Below are 16745 nucleotides of genomic sequence, written 5' to 3'. Positions count from 1 at the left end.
TTCGATGTCTTCAAATTTTCTAACCCATTTTTAATAAACATCTCAACCCCTAAAGCATAATCAGTTGACATTCTATTCTTTTTCATCCACAAGTTATCCATATTGTATAAGTTGCAACTTAATCTACAAAAAAAGTCAAAAAAATAACAAGGAATTAAGTAAACTTAAACTCTTACCCACATTCCAAAAACTAACAAGTACTGTGTAACACCCTAAAGTCAGTAATTTTAAGTTTAATTATCTGAAGTTTAATTTTGGCTATGTTGAAATTATTTTGGGTGTTATTTGGGTTAATTGTTGAAATTATTTGATTGGGTAGAAATTAGAATTAATTAGATATCTTTGGAAAAATATTTAATTAATTATTTAAATTTTTGAGCTCTTGGTGGAAAGATTTGATTTAAGTAAATGTTATTGGTTGATTTTTATGGTTGAAGCTTAGAGAATTTTGGATACATAATTAATTTGCTTCGTAAAGATAAGAATAATTATATTACGAGAATAATATAATTAATTAAAAAAATTGAATATTGTTTGAGGAGAAGAGAAAAGAAGATAGAAGTGATGATTTTGGTAGGAAGTGTTAATAAAGAGAGAGAATAGTTGAGTTTAAAAAGGAGATTTGATTGGTTTTAAATGAATAGAGAGAAAGAGTTTGTTTATTTGGAAAAGGAAAAGGAAAAGGAAAAGGAAAAAGAAAAAGAAATAATAATAGTTATATTATTATTATTTAAATAGGCCTTATGGGGAGTTGTGCACTTCATCTTCTTCATTGTAAAACCATAACCTCACAAAACCCTAGCAATCAAGTTCGTAGCTGTTGCCACCTTCCTCTGTTCGACATCCACCATAAATCGTCGTCACCTTTCGCGAGTCGCCCCTCTCCTCTATCATACGTTGATTGAGTCGGTTTTCGTTTCTGCATCGTCTTTTGCCGAGTAGCAGCACCATCGACAAAGGCTCGTCAGTCGCTGATCATCACGGTCTATTTGCACCCATTGTGTCAGTCGTCAATCGTGAACCGCTAGTCGATTCTTTGTCAGCATCACTCGAGCCCAAACCGTGCTACACACGACTCCTTCCAAGCTACAAGGTTAGTCGAGCAGCATCTTTCCGAGCTACACACCCTCTTTCCTTCAGCCGTGTGCACCTAGTCGTGAGCTTTCATCTAACCGAGCCAAGTCATGTGCCTTCTCTCCCTTCAAGCCACCACTTGAGGCGCTAAGCCATCTTCAAGCCAGCAAGCTTATTTTTTACCATTTTCACCTATTTTTAGTAAGTTTTGGTAAGTTTAATTGGGTTTTCGTTAATGCCCAACAAAAAGTAATTTTGGACCATAAATAATTTAATTTTGGATTAAATTGGATTATTTTTCATAAAGAACTGGTTAGAGCAAATTGGGAGTTTGTGCTGTGAAATTGTCTCAACCAAAGATAAATTGGATTCGACCTCATCTTTAAGTAGTTTGAATTAAATGGATTTTTGGATTCTTAAGCAATTGTTAATTAAGTTATTAAACTTAGTATTTTTTCCTTACTATTTAGGACTTCATTGTTTGGGAAAGCTTGTTTATTCCTGTAAGAACTTGGTTAAGCTAATCCCCAAGTAATTGATTCTCCTACTACATCTTCGAACTGAAGTTAAGAGCTTGCATGTAATTTTCCATTATGCATTGATGTAGCTAAGATAAATAATGTGTTGATGTTGATGACTGATAGTCATGATTGAGTTTATGTTTATGATGACTGATAGTTATGACTGAGTTATGTTGATGATGATGATTGATGACGTTGATGTTAATGCATGAAATATTAATCTCATGATTAAGAATGCTATGATTAATATTCATGTCATGCTTATGATGTTATGTTATGCTACATGATATGGATATGGTGTACTATTAGCTTTATCTATTTGAGTCGTACCCACATGGGTGTCCCTCGGGATCACCACCTTTTTATGACTGTGTAGTCCAACGGGATCACCAGTCCAGTATGAGACGATATGTATATGAGTGACTCGATGGGGTCACTTATACTCCGATTGTCTTAGTGTTTCTATCGAGTTCACTAAAGATCAGTTTTGTCCTAGGTGTTCCTTTGGATTCACCAAAGACCAGAGATGCTCCTGCGGAATCACAGTTTGTGTCGTTTCAGGAATGTGCCAGTTTAGGGGTACTACTTTATAGGACTCTAATTTAAAGTTAACGCATAACTAGCAGGACTAGTAGTAGGTCCCTTATTGAGTATATTTTTATACTCACTTCTTAATGTCTAATTTTTTCAGGCAAAAATAGAGGTAGAGGTAAAAGAAAGCTGGCGAATGACAAGAAGTGACCGTGGCGTGCCATAGGAAAATGTTTTGCTTCCGCCATTATGTTATTAAGTTTTGATTTCAGTATTTTTGTACTGTCATCATTACTCTTTTGAAACTTGATAGAGCCCGAACTAGGATTTTATTTTTTAGATTTATTTCTACTTACATTAGTTTATTTATGATTTAAATGAGTATTTGAGGTTTGATTATGGAAATTAGTTTTTTTTTTTTTTCATTTTGTTTTAAGAAATTTTTTATTTCCTTTTATGTACTAATGACCTCAGCTTAGTATAAATAGTTAGGTTGTTACATACTACATAACCTAAACAACCAAAAAGTTTTATATTATGCACTCAAACAACTACAAAACACAGAATTGTATCACTTAATCAATTAACAAGCAAATCTCAAATTACAACCATTCACAAAGACCAAACACAAACTTCTAATCATCCTTATGACATATAATTCCAAATGAACAAATGTTAAATGCTAATGTCTAAAAATGTATATATTAATGTAGATAAAGTCTTATTATTTTAAGTGGCATATCACGTAAAAAGTTACATCACACACGTACATCAAGATTCAGTCATTAATTATTGGTACAAAAATCTCAGCCATTAACATCAAGTGATTAGTTCTATGTATTATGTTAACATCAAGTGACTAAAGAAAAAGTGTATAATATTGGTACAAAAATTTGTTTTCTCAGCCATTAATTAGTTTGCAATCTTAGTCATCTAATAGTTAAAAGAGATGGAAATACAAATCAAAAAAGGAACAACCAATCTGCAATCTCAGCCATTAATTACTAGTTATGGTTGCTTTTGTCTTGTCCTCGAGATGTATAATAGATTTCATTGAATCACATTCTCATATTGTTCTTCAAGTTCTTGTTCATAATAGCAAATGTAAAAGAAATTAATTGCAGGATAAAAAGAACAAATAATTCAACCCCATGATATAAATAAATCAAGCAAAACATAAAAAGACTTGTAACGTTTAGTTGAATGAATTGGGTAATACAATCAATACCCAGAATCAGAAAAAACTCATTGGTCCATGTAATGTAATTCCATTTATCTATCCTTATTCATTTTAAGCAACAATCAACAATAACATTTGCACAAAAGACCAAAAGGAAAATAACATATCAAACAAAGTGAAATATGAAATGAACTCAAAACCTACATTGTCAAAGCTTTAGAATGAACTTATCCATGACATTTTGATTGGGTGCTAAGAAAACTTAGGGGAAAAGTTGAGTAAGCAAAGAAATCTGAAGATTTGAAATTTTCTATCCAATAAATTAGGAAATAGATCCTAAAAATACTAAAAATACTTTGAAACAAACATGAACATTACACAAAACCAAAATAAAAACTTGCATTTAACTTCTTTTGTCTCCCAAAACGAAAAACACACAGAAAAATCTTATGATTTTTATTTCTTGATAGCTAAACAGAAACTTCTCCAAGAAACTCTTCACACTCTGACACAGGAAAAATCTTAAAGAATTATACCAATAAACAATTCAATGATGTGAAGAAGAAATCAAAACAAAAAAACATAACAAAAAAATATGAAGGAATAAAAAAAAAAAAAAGCTTCCTCTTAAACATACCAAACCAACCAACAATTCGGAAACCCTATCATTAGTCACATTGAAATTGGAATGAGAAAGATAAGAGGGAGGAAGCTCATAAGGATTATTCTGGAATGAATAAGGTCAAGCGACAGATAAGTAAGAACAAATGAAACTTATCAAACCAATAAACAATTCAATGTTTTCATTTGGGTTGCCTGAACATTAGTGGAAGAAAAAATTAATAAATTAATTATAACAATAATCATGTTAATTTTGAACTTATACTAGACGGGTGAACAGAATAAATCAATGAAACAAAAAAAAAAAAGAAGGAAAACATTAGGGTGGAAATGAAAAATGAGCGGTGGCACGATCTTACCAACAACAAGGGTTGGGTAATGAGAGAGTTTATGAGACAGAAGCAGGCGAGTTTGAGAATGTGTGTAACGACCCAAACTTTTCGGACTAAGCTGAGGTCACTACTCAGTACTAAGACTCGACCACAAAACACACAAACTCATAAAGGACCGGTTACGATTCATTAAAAATGTTTTATAATATTACAAAAGCAGTTTCGGTCTCTATTTTAAATCACATTCACGAGAATTTCAAAATACAGTGCTCAAATCATCAAACACAAAATCACAAAACCAAATATCCTAACCGTGACTTGATCTGACAATGAAAATAAAGAGTAACAAAAATACATCAGCGGAAGCATAAAGAAAACCAGACGCGTCCTTATGGCCTTCACGCATCCTTCTTGCCCCTCGTTGGTCTGCCTCTTGCTATACCCTTACCTGAAAAGATAAAGAGGAAAAAGGGTGAGTATACGATATACCCAGTAAGGGACCCACTACTGGGCCCGTTAGAGAAAAAAAGTTAACTTCCTATTCAGGGGTACTCTACATAAACAGTCTAGTGGTTTCGTAGAACGCACACATCAGTCTCGTGATCCCGAAGGATGCACGTATCAGTCTAGTAACCCCGAAGGATACACCTATCAGTCTAGTGATCCCGAAGGATGCACATATCAGTCTAGTGATCCCAGAGGATGCACATATCCGTTTAGTGATCCTGAAGCATACACATATCAGTAAGGTACACTACCCCATAGATGAAGCTAACCATTACCCCTCAGTCCATACTAAACCGTCTACAACAGTCACACTCTGACAACGTTCATATTACAATTTCGCCATAGGCTTCGCCAGTCAGATAGTATAGGTTTAAACAACTATATCCTCAGTTGCTATATGCGTATCCAATTCACACATCATTGTGATTTTCTTTAGATCCAGTCGACTAGTCAAATCAGAATCGGACTCATAGTCCTTCCACAACATAACTCCATAACCAATATCCAGACAATAGACTACCACATACCTAACCGTAAGACTTTAAAGTCCATCGACATACAATTCCAGTTCACAACGTAGCCCATTAACATAACTACAATACACAGCACATCCAGGCATCAGTGTCTCTCCGTAAACAACTCATTACACCCGATGGCACACAAGCTACAACTAGCGGTCACACTACCTTTAATCAGACAAGAGCATATAAGCAATATATATTAGTCAAACATGCGTCAATTCATTCAGTACAGTTATCAACGTAAAATCCCCTGTGGATTACTACGTTTCCAGCCTCGATCCGAGGTCCAGTAGTAAGAAATCCCTTACCTGAAACTTGGTTATGCCCCTCGATCGAGTCCACGCTCAACGAATCCACCTAAATGAAATCACAAGGGTTTAAACGATGACCCTAGTAAAAGTCATTTTTAAATGGTCCTAAGCAACATCCGTTGACTTACCCGAGTAAAGGAGAGCTATCTCCAATTAAGTCTGTTGCAGAACCCGAGAACTTGAGCGTCAACTCCCTAATACCTTCAAGGAGCGAAAGGTAGGACTATGTCTTACTCCAAAAATCTAAACTCGAATCGGTTATAGCAACATTAGGAAATTCACCAAAATAATCCTTACCGAAAACTCACCGTGACCCAAAGTGGAGGAAGGAAGGCTTAGGTGGCTCGGTGAACAGGAAGCTCGGCTTGGCTTGGAGGTGATCGGCTCGACTCGGCTCGGCTCGCGGCTTAGATCGCAGCTCAGCTCAACTTGCGGCTCGGCTTGGCTCGGCTCAACTCGCGGCTCGCGCTCGGCTCAACTCATGGCTCGCTCGAAGCACCCGGCGCACACGCGAACGGCTAGCCTTGGCTGCGTCTGACGACGGACAAATTTTCACACGGCGACAGCGACGACGGTCTGCGATTTAGCCCGAATCTTCTGGGCTGCACCGGACGACATACGGAGGAAGGGATGTCACTTGCGGTAGAGAAAGAGACGACCGACAGATCCGTGGTTACGTGAGACAGGGAGGTGGATCGAAAAGGGGGCGGCCGCGACGACTGTTCGATGCGGAGACGGAGACAACGACGGGCGACAACCCTAGAGATGGAGACGGAGACGAAGTCGGAGACGGGGATGGAGGCGGAGACGCGGGCTGAAGAGAAATGGATGGAGAGACGGCGTCGGCTTCGTGAAGCTGAAGACGAAGAAGGAGAAGGAGAAGCGGATGGGGGGCGGTGTGTGTCGGCGCGCGCGTTAGGGTTTTTTAAAAAAAACTTATATATATATATATATATATATATATATATATATTAAATAATAATAATAATAATAAAAATAAAAAAATAAAAAAATAAAAAAATAATAATAATAATATCATATAATTAATAATAACAATAACATAATTAATAATAATAATATAATTTATATTATATTATTATTATATTAATTTACACCAAAAAATTTTAAATTCCCGAAAATTTACATAAAATGACAAAAATTTTACCTCGAAATTCGGGACGTTACAATGTGGGTGCAGACACGAGCAATCTTACCAACAGCAACTGTGATTTCACGAAGAGGTGAGAATGTGAAAGGGAGGGAGATCATGTGGGCGAGTTTGTTTAGAAGATGGGTGCAGACGCTGTGACTGATTCAGGTAGGAGCGACATTAATAGCCTTGGGTGAGAATGTGAGAGGGAGACGCGGGCGATTTGTTTAGAAGGAAGGAGATGTGGGCGAGTTTGTTTAGAAGGTGGTGGTGAGCATAACGACAGTGGTGGTGGCGAGCACAATGGTGGCAACGATGATTATTCGGGGAAGAAAAGGAAAGAGTGAGATGAGATTGAGAGGAGAAGAAGAAATTGGGAGAAAAAATAGTGCACATTGAGAAAGAGTAAAATATGAGTGAGAAAGAATTATTTTTTAACAAAATAAAAAAATAGAATTAAAATTAAAAGGGAGCATTGATGTCAGTTTGGAAAAGGGAAGACATTTGATGTTGGTTTTAAATCGACACTAAAGCTCCCTCTTTAATGTTGGTTTTAAACCGACATTAAACGTCCTCCTTCTTAAAACCGACACTAATGCTCATTTTTCATTTTCTTCAACCGAATTAAAGCTCAAATTTCTTCTAGTGTTAAATTTTTATATACTTGCCTTTACTGTTTGCCATATAGTTTGTTTCCGACTTTTATTAATGTTCTTTTGTGACTGAAACATCGTTGTTGTTCTATTTTGCCTAGATAAGATTGCACAAATTTTCAAATATTGTACACACATTAGAATCAACAGTACCACATGATATAGAATATGAACTTACTTGTTGTTACACATCTTGTAGTTCATTTTGATGTTGTCCTTAGGAGTCAAGGTAAAACACTATATCATCGTACGCATTTATGGCAAGGAGTGCTCAATGACCCTTAATTATACAAAATATAAGTACTATTTTATTGTCAATGCAACTATGATAAAATAACTTAACTTACCCAGGATTAAAAGGAGCAAGAACTATTTGCTAATTTGGTTTTGAGACCTTCAATCTACTACACAAGTTTTGAATTCAAGATTTTTGTGAGTTATGTTCGGAAAAGATGAGGGACGGATCTACAAAGACGTACTGCACATTTTCCTTCGAACCAAGAACTGATGAATACAAGTACCTACAAAATATTATAAACTCGTAAATGAGATACATAAATTTAGATGCAAAGAAATTAAATTGACTTACGTCATATAGGCGAACAATGTAAACGTTTTGACTTTGTTCATGCTACAAAAGTCAATGATGTCTTCTCGGAGGGACATAACTCTTTCGACTGATTCCAAAGAAATAACCAATTTTGTAATTTTTCTAAAGCCTAAAGCCTAAACTCTAATACAATCCTTTTGCCTAAGATTGATACAAGTCATGATAAGAAAATAAAAGAAAAGAGGCTTAATTTTCAAAAACAAAAAATCAAAATCAAAATCGTTACCAAATAGATGTAAGTTATATGATTAGGGGTTGAAGATGCATTTTAGGTTTTATTTTACAAAATATTTGTTTATTTCAAGTCATTATCTCATTTGAATACACACCATCTTGTTTACTTTTCCAATTTAAAGATTCTTTTTATTATTATCTGGTTTTGTTTTGTTCTAAATGGATTATTTACTTGAGATATACATTCAACCTAACACAATTTTATTGAACTTGTGATTGAATAATTTTTTAGTACACTTCTGACAAATATTTGGTTATTTCTGTGTGATGAATCTTTTATTAATGGATTAGTTACAATTGGTAGAAACTGAAAGACCCAACTGGTCGGTCCTTCGCTTTGGTCAATCGGCTTTATGGAACTCCTTTCCCCATAAAAGAAAGTCACAATCCGGGAACTCCCTCGCCAAGACCACAGAGTCTAAGAGATAAAAGACTTCAAAAAGTCCTTTGGAGATAACGGCGAAATATGAAATTTAAAATAAAATATATGATATTCTTAGTACATAAGTAATTTAACATATTATTTTTAGTCTTTTCATATCTTTATATTGACCGAGAATAAGGATGTGAGAAATGAGCGGTTTAATAACTACCATCTTTGATTATTCGTGAATCTAAGACAAAACGTAACTTAAAAATTGCAAATGCCCCCACAAATAAAATTGACAAATGTTTCACAAAAGAAAATAATCTAAAATGGTTGATTTGATATACCCATTTATTTAGTTGAACAAGCAAATAGAACGTGACGTCCCAAAATTTCGAGGTAATTTTCTTAATATTTTTATCCTAACTTATTAAAATTATATTTTGTTGGGTGTTTCGTTGTTTGTTCTTAGTGACAAAGAGAAAAGAAAAAGAAAACGTAATAATAATATAATATAATATAATATAATTATATTTTATTATTATTAAAATAGAGAAACTCTCACGTGCCTTCACTCTTCATCTTATTTTCGTTCGCGTGTACCTAGCCGCCCCACCCTCCAAAATCCTCATCGTCGACCACCATCTCTTCCATCCAAGTTGTAGCTCTACGAAGTCACGTTGTTTAGGTCTAAGCTGCATTGTTCGTGGCAGCTCTGAGCCTACCTTCGTTCGTCATCTGCTCAGTCATACCTACCAGTACTCCATCCGGCGTCGATGCTCTTCGTCAGCCGAGCAGCTGCCTTCAACCTTGTTGTCGTTGCGTCTCAGGTAGCCAGCCGCTGAACGTCGCACGCGAAGCCCATCGCAAAGTCGAAGTCGGTCTTCCTTCCAGCCGTGCGTTTGAGCCGCACCTTGCTTCTCCATTTGAGCCGCACATCCTCGTCTGACTATCACGTTCAAAGCCCACTACTTTTGCACGCAGTTGTTGACTCAATTTGAATCGCTGCGAGTGTCTGGTAAGGGAGAAATTGCAAATCTAGTAGTTGTTTCCATAGCCATTCTACTTTAAATTGTTGGATTTAAATTGTTGATTCTTCGAAGGTGTTGGAGCTCGAGTTCTTAGAATATACAACAAGATTAATTAGAGATCGAACCTTCATTTACTTGGGTAAGTTGTGGAATTCACATGTGGGTGAATTGATTGAGTGAATTTGTTCGAGTTAGCATTTGTGTTCTTATGTTTATGTGTGTGTTTGGTTCATTGAACTTCTTTTATAAAGAATCTTAGCTAAGCGTAAGGTAAGAGATTTCGACTACTGAACTCAGTTTATAATTGGAACATATTGACTGATACAAAAGTTTATAATATAATGACTGCACTAGTTCGACTATTAGATAGAAAGTATTGCTAGTTACACTTTTGACTGAGTATAGATAACTTGACTATTATATGTAATTTAGATACACTGATGGATTGTGCTATTGACTGAATATATAGATGATGATGATTTGACTGTCTTGTGTAGTTTGGTTATCTATGAGTTGTGCTATTGACTAAATGTAGACGATTTGACTGTCAGGTGTACTTACATATTGATGGTTTGTAGGATTGAAATTAGATGGTATGACTGTGATGTATAGTTTAATTACTTACATATACTGATGGACGGTACTGTTGACTGAACTTAGACTATTTGACTGGCTATGCATAGAGACTGAATTGTTAGTTTGGAATGTGTTTTAATGTGACTGTAATAGACTGCTTAGAATGGACGTACTAAGGGGTAACTGTTAGCTTTATTTATGGGGTAGTGTACCTTGCAAGCAAGATGTCCTACGGAATCACCACATGTTGTGTATCCTTCGGGATCACTAGACTGATGTGTATCCTACGGAATCACTAGACTCATATGTGTGTCCTACAACATCAATAGACATGTGTATGAAGGGCAATTAGAAGGATTCGTGAAAGTCATATAAGAATGTCTATTTTTAATGCTTCCACTTATTATCTTTGTTATTTTTGTTTTGAGAATTTTAAAATGAGTTATGGTTAGGACATATATTTATTTTGTTTTGATGATTTCATAGATGATGTTCTAAACTTTTGAAATTGTTTGAAATACGGTCTGAAGATAGTTTTCCTTATTTTTGGATGTTTAATAATTTTAAATAGGTCTTATGAAATATTTATATTTCGATCAAGTCTCTTAATATAACATCAGCTTAGTCTGAAAAATTGGGTCGTTACACACTAGAAATGGTCAAATTTATGAATGGAACCTGAATTCTTTTCGATCTAGAATAAAAAATTTCATAGATATATAATCATATTTTAAAAGAAAGGAAACTTCCTGTAGTATATGGAAATCGTACACTTTTTTTCCTATGGAATCGATCAACTCTTGCATTTGACCAATTTTATAATGAAATAATATTTCACTAAAAAGAACAAACAAATCCATAGTACTTAATATACTACGGATTATGTTCGAATTCCTTAAATTATAGTCCCTAGATTTGTAATCAAACTACTTTTCTTCTCTATATGACAACTTTAATTTTGGGTAGTCAAATTTTGGATAGGGATAAATTGTACTTAACCTCCACATAGCGATGATAAATTTGTAATTTAGAGAATAGAGAACTTGCATAATAAAGAAGAATAGTTCTTATATCAAAGGTAAGATAAAAGCTATCAAATAAAAAGGAAGTCAAGAAGTCTTAATTTAAATTTATCTCATATTCTAAATTAAGATATCTTATATATAAAGGTCTAATTATATATTTATAGGAATAGTGAGATGGAGTTTACATGGGATGTTCTTTCCTAATTCTAATAAGTTAGGATTAGATCTAATTAAATAAATTTATTGTATCTTGTATTTATCTTCTCTCATCTTTTCATGATTTTTGACTCTATTTTATTGAATCCAAATTTATCCTACAACAAATACTTGTTATGATCAATTGGATTACGTTCAGATTAATATGGTTCACGTTAATATGGATGGATGAAGTTAACCATTTACCATACATAATTAAAAGTACTTATCAATCTTTCGTCATTGTGATAAACAAAAATAAATGTTGACACTGAAAGCAATTAAATTCATAAGAAAAGACAGCTTAAAATAATTTCAATAATGAGACTTTGGGGACAAAAATGAAAATTGTCTTCTGCTGTCATTTTTTTATACAAAATTTTTGTTTAAAGAATGTGGAATACTTTCTACCTGAAATGTTGAAACCATCCTTCTCCATACATTAGACAGTAATTTTGTCAAAGTTTCCTTTTTTAATTAATTATTTACCAAATAGTTAAATTGTAAAACTAAAAACTAAGTGCTCGAATAATTAAATCCACAGATTCCAACTTCATCTAAAGTTTTTTTTTTCTTTTTTTTTTTTTTTTACTTTATTATCTACTTTAAAAAGGTAATTAAAAAAATGTTTTTGTTATTAAAATTTGTTAAAAATTCAATTCTTATTTAACTAAAATGTAAATTATTTTTAAAAAAATTAAAAAAAAAAAAACTTAAATTTGAAAACACCAACACATATGAAAAAAAACCAAAATGGAATTCGACGTCTTTGTTTAAAACATATGTTATCTTTTGTGAAAACAAACTTTTATTACCAAGAATTTATAGCTACTATTTTGTTCAAAATGGTGCACCTACCATTGAAAACAAACAAAAGAACTGATAAGCTACTCTTCCATAGATAGTGCCTTTCTTTTTATCACTCAATGAGATAAAAACTACAAAGTCAAATATGATTAACTTCAAGAAATTTTATGTGAAAATTATCCTAAGAAGCATATTTAAAGAACGCTATTGTTTGTGTTCGGGCTGGATAAAAATATTTCAGAAATATTTATGAAGTTCAATGCTATTATTTTTCTATTCAAGTCTGTACAAATTTTGATAATTGTATGGCATGACTCTCCTATGTTTTGTGGATTCAAAATATTGTTTGATTTATTGACTAAAAAAATATATATGGTGATAATTGCGTTAACATTTTAAGAATAATAATTAAATGCGTTCAACAACACTAATAAATCAATAAAGTATAGGTTATGTCACTGCTAGATTTCTACCATTAATATATAATCTACCACTATCAGATATGGTCTATTATCACTCTTATAGACTTTAAAAGCTAAATTTAATTTTTCTTATATCTATTTTTCTTTTTTTAATATGCTCTACCTATAATTATTTTGGATATGATTGTTAAATTTGCCGCGGTTACACTGAAAATCCTCTGACTTTTTGAAGAGAATGAATATAAAATTTGGTCAAAGACGAATGAAGGGAGAATATACATCAATTGATAACGTAAGTTGTCTGTTTTGTTGGATCTTTCTGAACTATATAAATACTGAACTTTGCAATGAATAAAAGCCGTAAAGTTTTAACTCAACGCCATGAAGTACTCTTCTCCATTAATCCCTTTTTCTCTTATCCTTATTCTTGTATCTTCATCTTCATCATGGGTTTCAGCATCTCCCCATAAACATCAAAACTTTCTTCAATGTCTTTCAGAGCATTCTTCAAAACGTTATCCCATCTCCAAAGTGGTTCATACTCCAATAAACTCTTCTTATTCTTCTGTTTTGGACTTCTCCATTCGAAACCTCCTATTCTCAAAGCCTGAAACCCCAAAGCCACTCCTTATTATCACTCCCTCACATGTTTCTCACATTCAAGCAGCTGTCATATGCTCCAAATCTCATGGCTTACAAATCCGAACTCGAAGCGGCGGCCATGACTTCGAGGGTCTTTCTTACGTTGCCTATCACCCATTTATCATCGTTGACCTAATAAATCTCAGGTCTGTTATTATTTGTTTGTTTGGTTTTTCAAGTATAACAAATGATAGTATTTGACACGATACATGTCATAGGCTTATTCTAACACATGTCTGCTTGTATTTTTTGTTTTTGTCTCTGCTAGTTTTTTTGTTTCTCTTTCGGTATAATAACTGGTTGTACGACGTAGTACCGTCAAAACTTATTTTTGTTTAGGTATGTACTTGTTTGTTTGTTTTTGTTTTCCGAGTACAATAACTTAGATACGAATTTAGTACATGTGAATTATCATTTATATATATTCACTTAGTTCATCTCAGTAAGTTTTTTTTTTTTTTTTTTTTTTTTGAATAATAAGTGGGGGTATGTGCTAGTACATGTCAATTACAGATGATCTGTTCTTACACTTTGGCTCAAAATTGATCAGATTGTTTCTTTGCTTATTTTTGGCAAGTGTGAGTATTAGTGACATGGTAAGTTATTTGTTCACATTAACTCAGATCCATTAAGATTGACGTCGAAACCAACACTGCCTGGGTTGAGTCAGGAGCAACTTTAGGAGAACTTTACTATAGAATTGGTGAGAAAAGTCGAACCTTAGCGTTTCCGGGAGGTGTTTGTCCGACGGTAGGCGTTGGTGGGCACTTCAGTGGCGGTGGATACGGATTGATGCTGAGGAAATTTGGTCTTGCTGCAGACAATGTGATAGATGCTTATTTGGTTGATGCGAATGGGAAGGTTCATGATAGAAAGTCAATGGGGGAGGATTTGTTTTGGGCCATTAGAGGTGGAGGCGGAGGGAGCTTTGGAATTGTGGTGGCATGGAAGATCAAGCTGGTTTCAGTTCCGGCCACAGTGACGATTTGCAGTACAAACAGAAATTTGAAGGGAGATGGAATCAAGCTAGTCCATCAGTGGCAATATGTGGCCAACAAATTAGATGAAAATCTATTTCTTGGCATCATGTTGACTGGTATTCTTTCTCAAATTTACAGTCGTTGAATTTTAATTATTATTTGTTTGGTATAAAAAATATATACTTTTTTTATATTTTTAAATATAATAAAATGAACTAAATATTTATCAAAATAGGACAAAGTATTAGACTTTATCACCGTGGCAATATACGCTCATAGATATCTATAGAAGTTCATATGCATCTATTATAGTCTGTTATTGATGTATAAACCAAAATTTTACACTAACTATTTCTTTTTACACTAATATTTCTTTTTAAGTTTCTTTGACAACTACTTTTGTATTTAAAAACAACTTCATGTGAGAAGAAGTCAACGTCATGTGGAGAAATTTTGAGAAAAAATTTTAAAAAATTAATTATTAACAAATTTAGAGATACAAAAGTCAACGTCTTGTGAGAAGAAGATATAGGGAGATAATTAAATTTAGTGATAGGAAAAATTTAGAGGAATAGGTCTCCACATTCATGGCAAGGAGAAATAAAATACTAGAGTGAAGAAGAATGAATTTTGATAAGGGAAATAATTATTTCAAATTTCAAACATATTTAAAGTAATATTTATAAATATAATAGAATTTCACAAATTATCATTATTGGTAGACTTCAATTTGATAAATGTTGATAGATGTTTAACTATGTTAATGAATAATAAAGTGTGAAATTTTGCTAAATTTTAGATTAATTTTTCTATATTTAAAAATAACCTTTTTGAAAATTATTTTTCTTAATTATCAAAATTTGATGGCAAACACAATAAATGCCATAAGACTCCACTTACAACTCTCACAACTTCAAATCTAAACTTTATCATAATATGGGGAAAAATTCCAACTTTCAAAACAAAAACTCACCCAATAAGCAAATTATTAAAAAGACATAAGATATGAAGTTTACTTTTTCCCCTCCCAACTAAAAGTATGGATAATTTGAACTCATTAATTTCCTGATGATATGTGTAGGAGGGAATATCACAACGACTCAAGAAGGCATAGCGAACCCAATAGCTACCTTCTTTTCATTGTTTCTTGGAAAGGTAGATATACTTGTGGCAACTTTATCAGCAATTTTTCCAGAGTTAGGTTTTACAAAAGAAGACTGCGTCGAAACGAGTTGGATCGAATCAACCCTAATTGCTGCCACCGGAGTTGGAACAGTAGAGTCCTTAGAACCTTTACTCAATAGAACACCTTCCAATCTTGAAAACGGAAAAATGAAGTCTGACTACTTCAAGGAACCCATTTCCATTGCTACAATTGAGGGTCTATGGCAAAGATTAAAGGCCAAAGATATAGAAACATCTCAACTCATATTTATTCCTTATGGAGGGAGAATGAGTCAAATTTCTGAGATGGAAACTCCATTTTCACACAGAGCTGGAATTTTGTACAAGATTGGATATTTTGTAGCATGGAAGGAACAAAGTTTAAAGGCAAAGAAAAAACATATAAGTTGGATACGAGATATTTACAAGTACATGACTCCTTTTGTTTCAAAATCACCGAGGTCTGCATATGCTAATTATAGAGATCTTGATATTGGAGCTAACAAGAAATATGGGAAGACGAGCGTGAGGCAAGCAAGCATTTGGGGGTTGAAGTATTTTGGAAATAATTTTAAGAGGTTGGTGTATGTTAAGACTAAGGTTGATCCTTACGATTTCTTTAGGCACGAACAAAGCATACCTACCCTTTAGCTAAAGAAAGATCTAGTGATAAAAATAGTACTGAAAACCACTTGATATTTGGTTTTTAAGAATTCTCAAATTATCCTCCCAAAACCCTACTGGTGTAGCAAAATAAAGGGTTAACGTTGTGTGGTACTTTATTTGTGTACTTCTTTGTCATTTCCTTTAATACGTGTGCCTAGTTTATATAGTAATTAAATAAAGTGTTTTTGGATCAATATATATATTGATAAAAAAATTAGGCTTTTCTTCAGAAGGTTATAATTACTGCACAAAACATATAGGTGAGACTATAATTATGAAAAGCCAACATGTGGATAGCTGTTTTAACTTTGCATGTCCAGGAAAAAAGCAAGCTGGGTCAACAAAAAAAAAAAGAAAAAAATCTCAACGAAAAGACAAAAATAACCCCAACAAACTTGAAAGTATTAAATATGAAGTATATATGTGTCGCGCAATGAATAAGGCTTGTTATATTTTGTGAACACACTTCCTAATATTTGTTGATTTCTTTTATGCACGAAAAATATCTTGGCTAAGTTATTACCTTCTCGAAAATTTTATTTTCTTTTAAAGAGAAACCAATGAGAGTTAGGGGTGCACCCAAACATCCCCACTAAGTGAGCACCCTTTTAGCACCCTCATCATC

The 16745-nt window shown here is 33.5% G+C and overlaps 1 protein-coding gene across 1 annotated transcript; it reads left to right on the top strand.

Annotated features, from left to right (window-relative positions):
* The first annotated feature begins 13047 nt into the window (after window positions 1-13047).
* Window positions 13048-16334, top strand: LOC103488631 (tetrahydroberberine oxidase-like). The gene is made up of 3 exons (XM_008447452.2): window positions 13048-13456; window positions 13934-14406; window positions 15372-16334. Exons 1-3 carry the CDS (start codon window positions 13050-13052, stop codon window positions 16103-16105), a joined length of 1614 nt encoding a protein of 537 aa, XP_008445674.1. The 5' UTR covers window positions 13048-13049; the 3' UTR covers window positions 16106-16334.
* Window positions 16335-16745: the final 411 nt, after the last annotated feature.

The sequence above is a fragment of the Cucumis melo genome, chromosome 12, assembly GCF_025177605.1.
Source record: "Cucumis melo cultivar AY chromosome 12, USDA_Cmelo_AY_1.0, whole genome shotgun sequence".
Lineage (NCBI taxonomy): Eukaryota > Viridiplantae > Streptophyta > Magnoliopsida > Cucurbitales > Cucurbitaceae > Cucumis > Cucumis melo.
Note: the sequence above shows the minus strand (reverse complement) of the source record. Positions and strands in the feature narration are given on the sequence as shown.

Coding starts and splice junctions, on each gene's coding strand:
- LOC103488631 (XM_008447452.2), top strand. CDS start 13,050: ATGAAGTACTCTTCTCCATTAATCCCTTTTTCTCTTATCCTTATTCTT. Junction 13,457..13,933: donor GTTGACCTAATAAATCTCAG/GTCTGTTATTAT, acceptor ACATTAACTCAG/ATCCATTAAGATTGACGTCG. Junction 14,407..15,371: donor TCTTGGCATCATGTTGACTG/GTATTCTTTCTC, acceptor TGATATGTGTAG/GAGGGAATATCACAACGACT.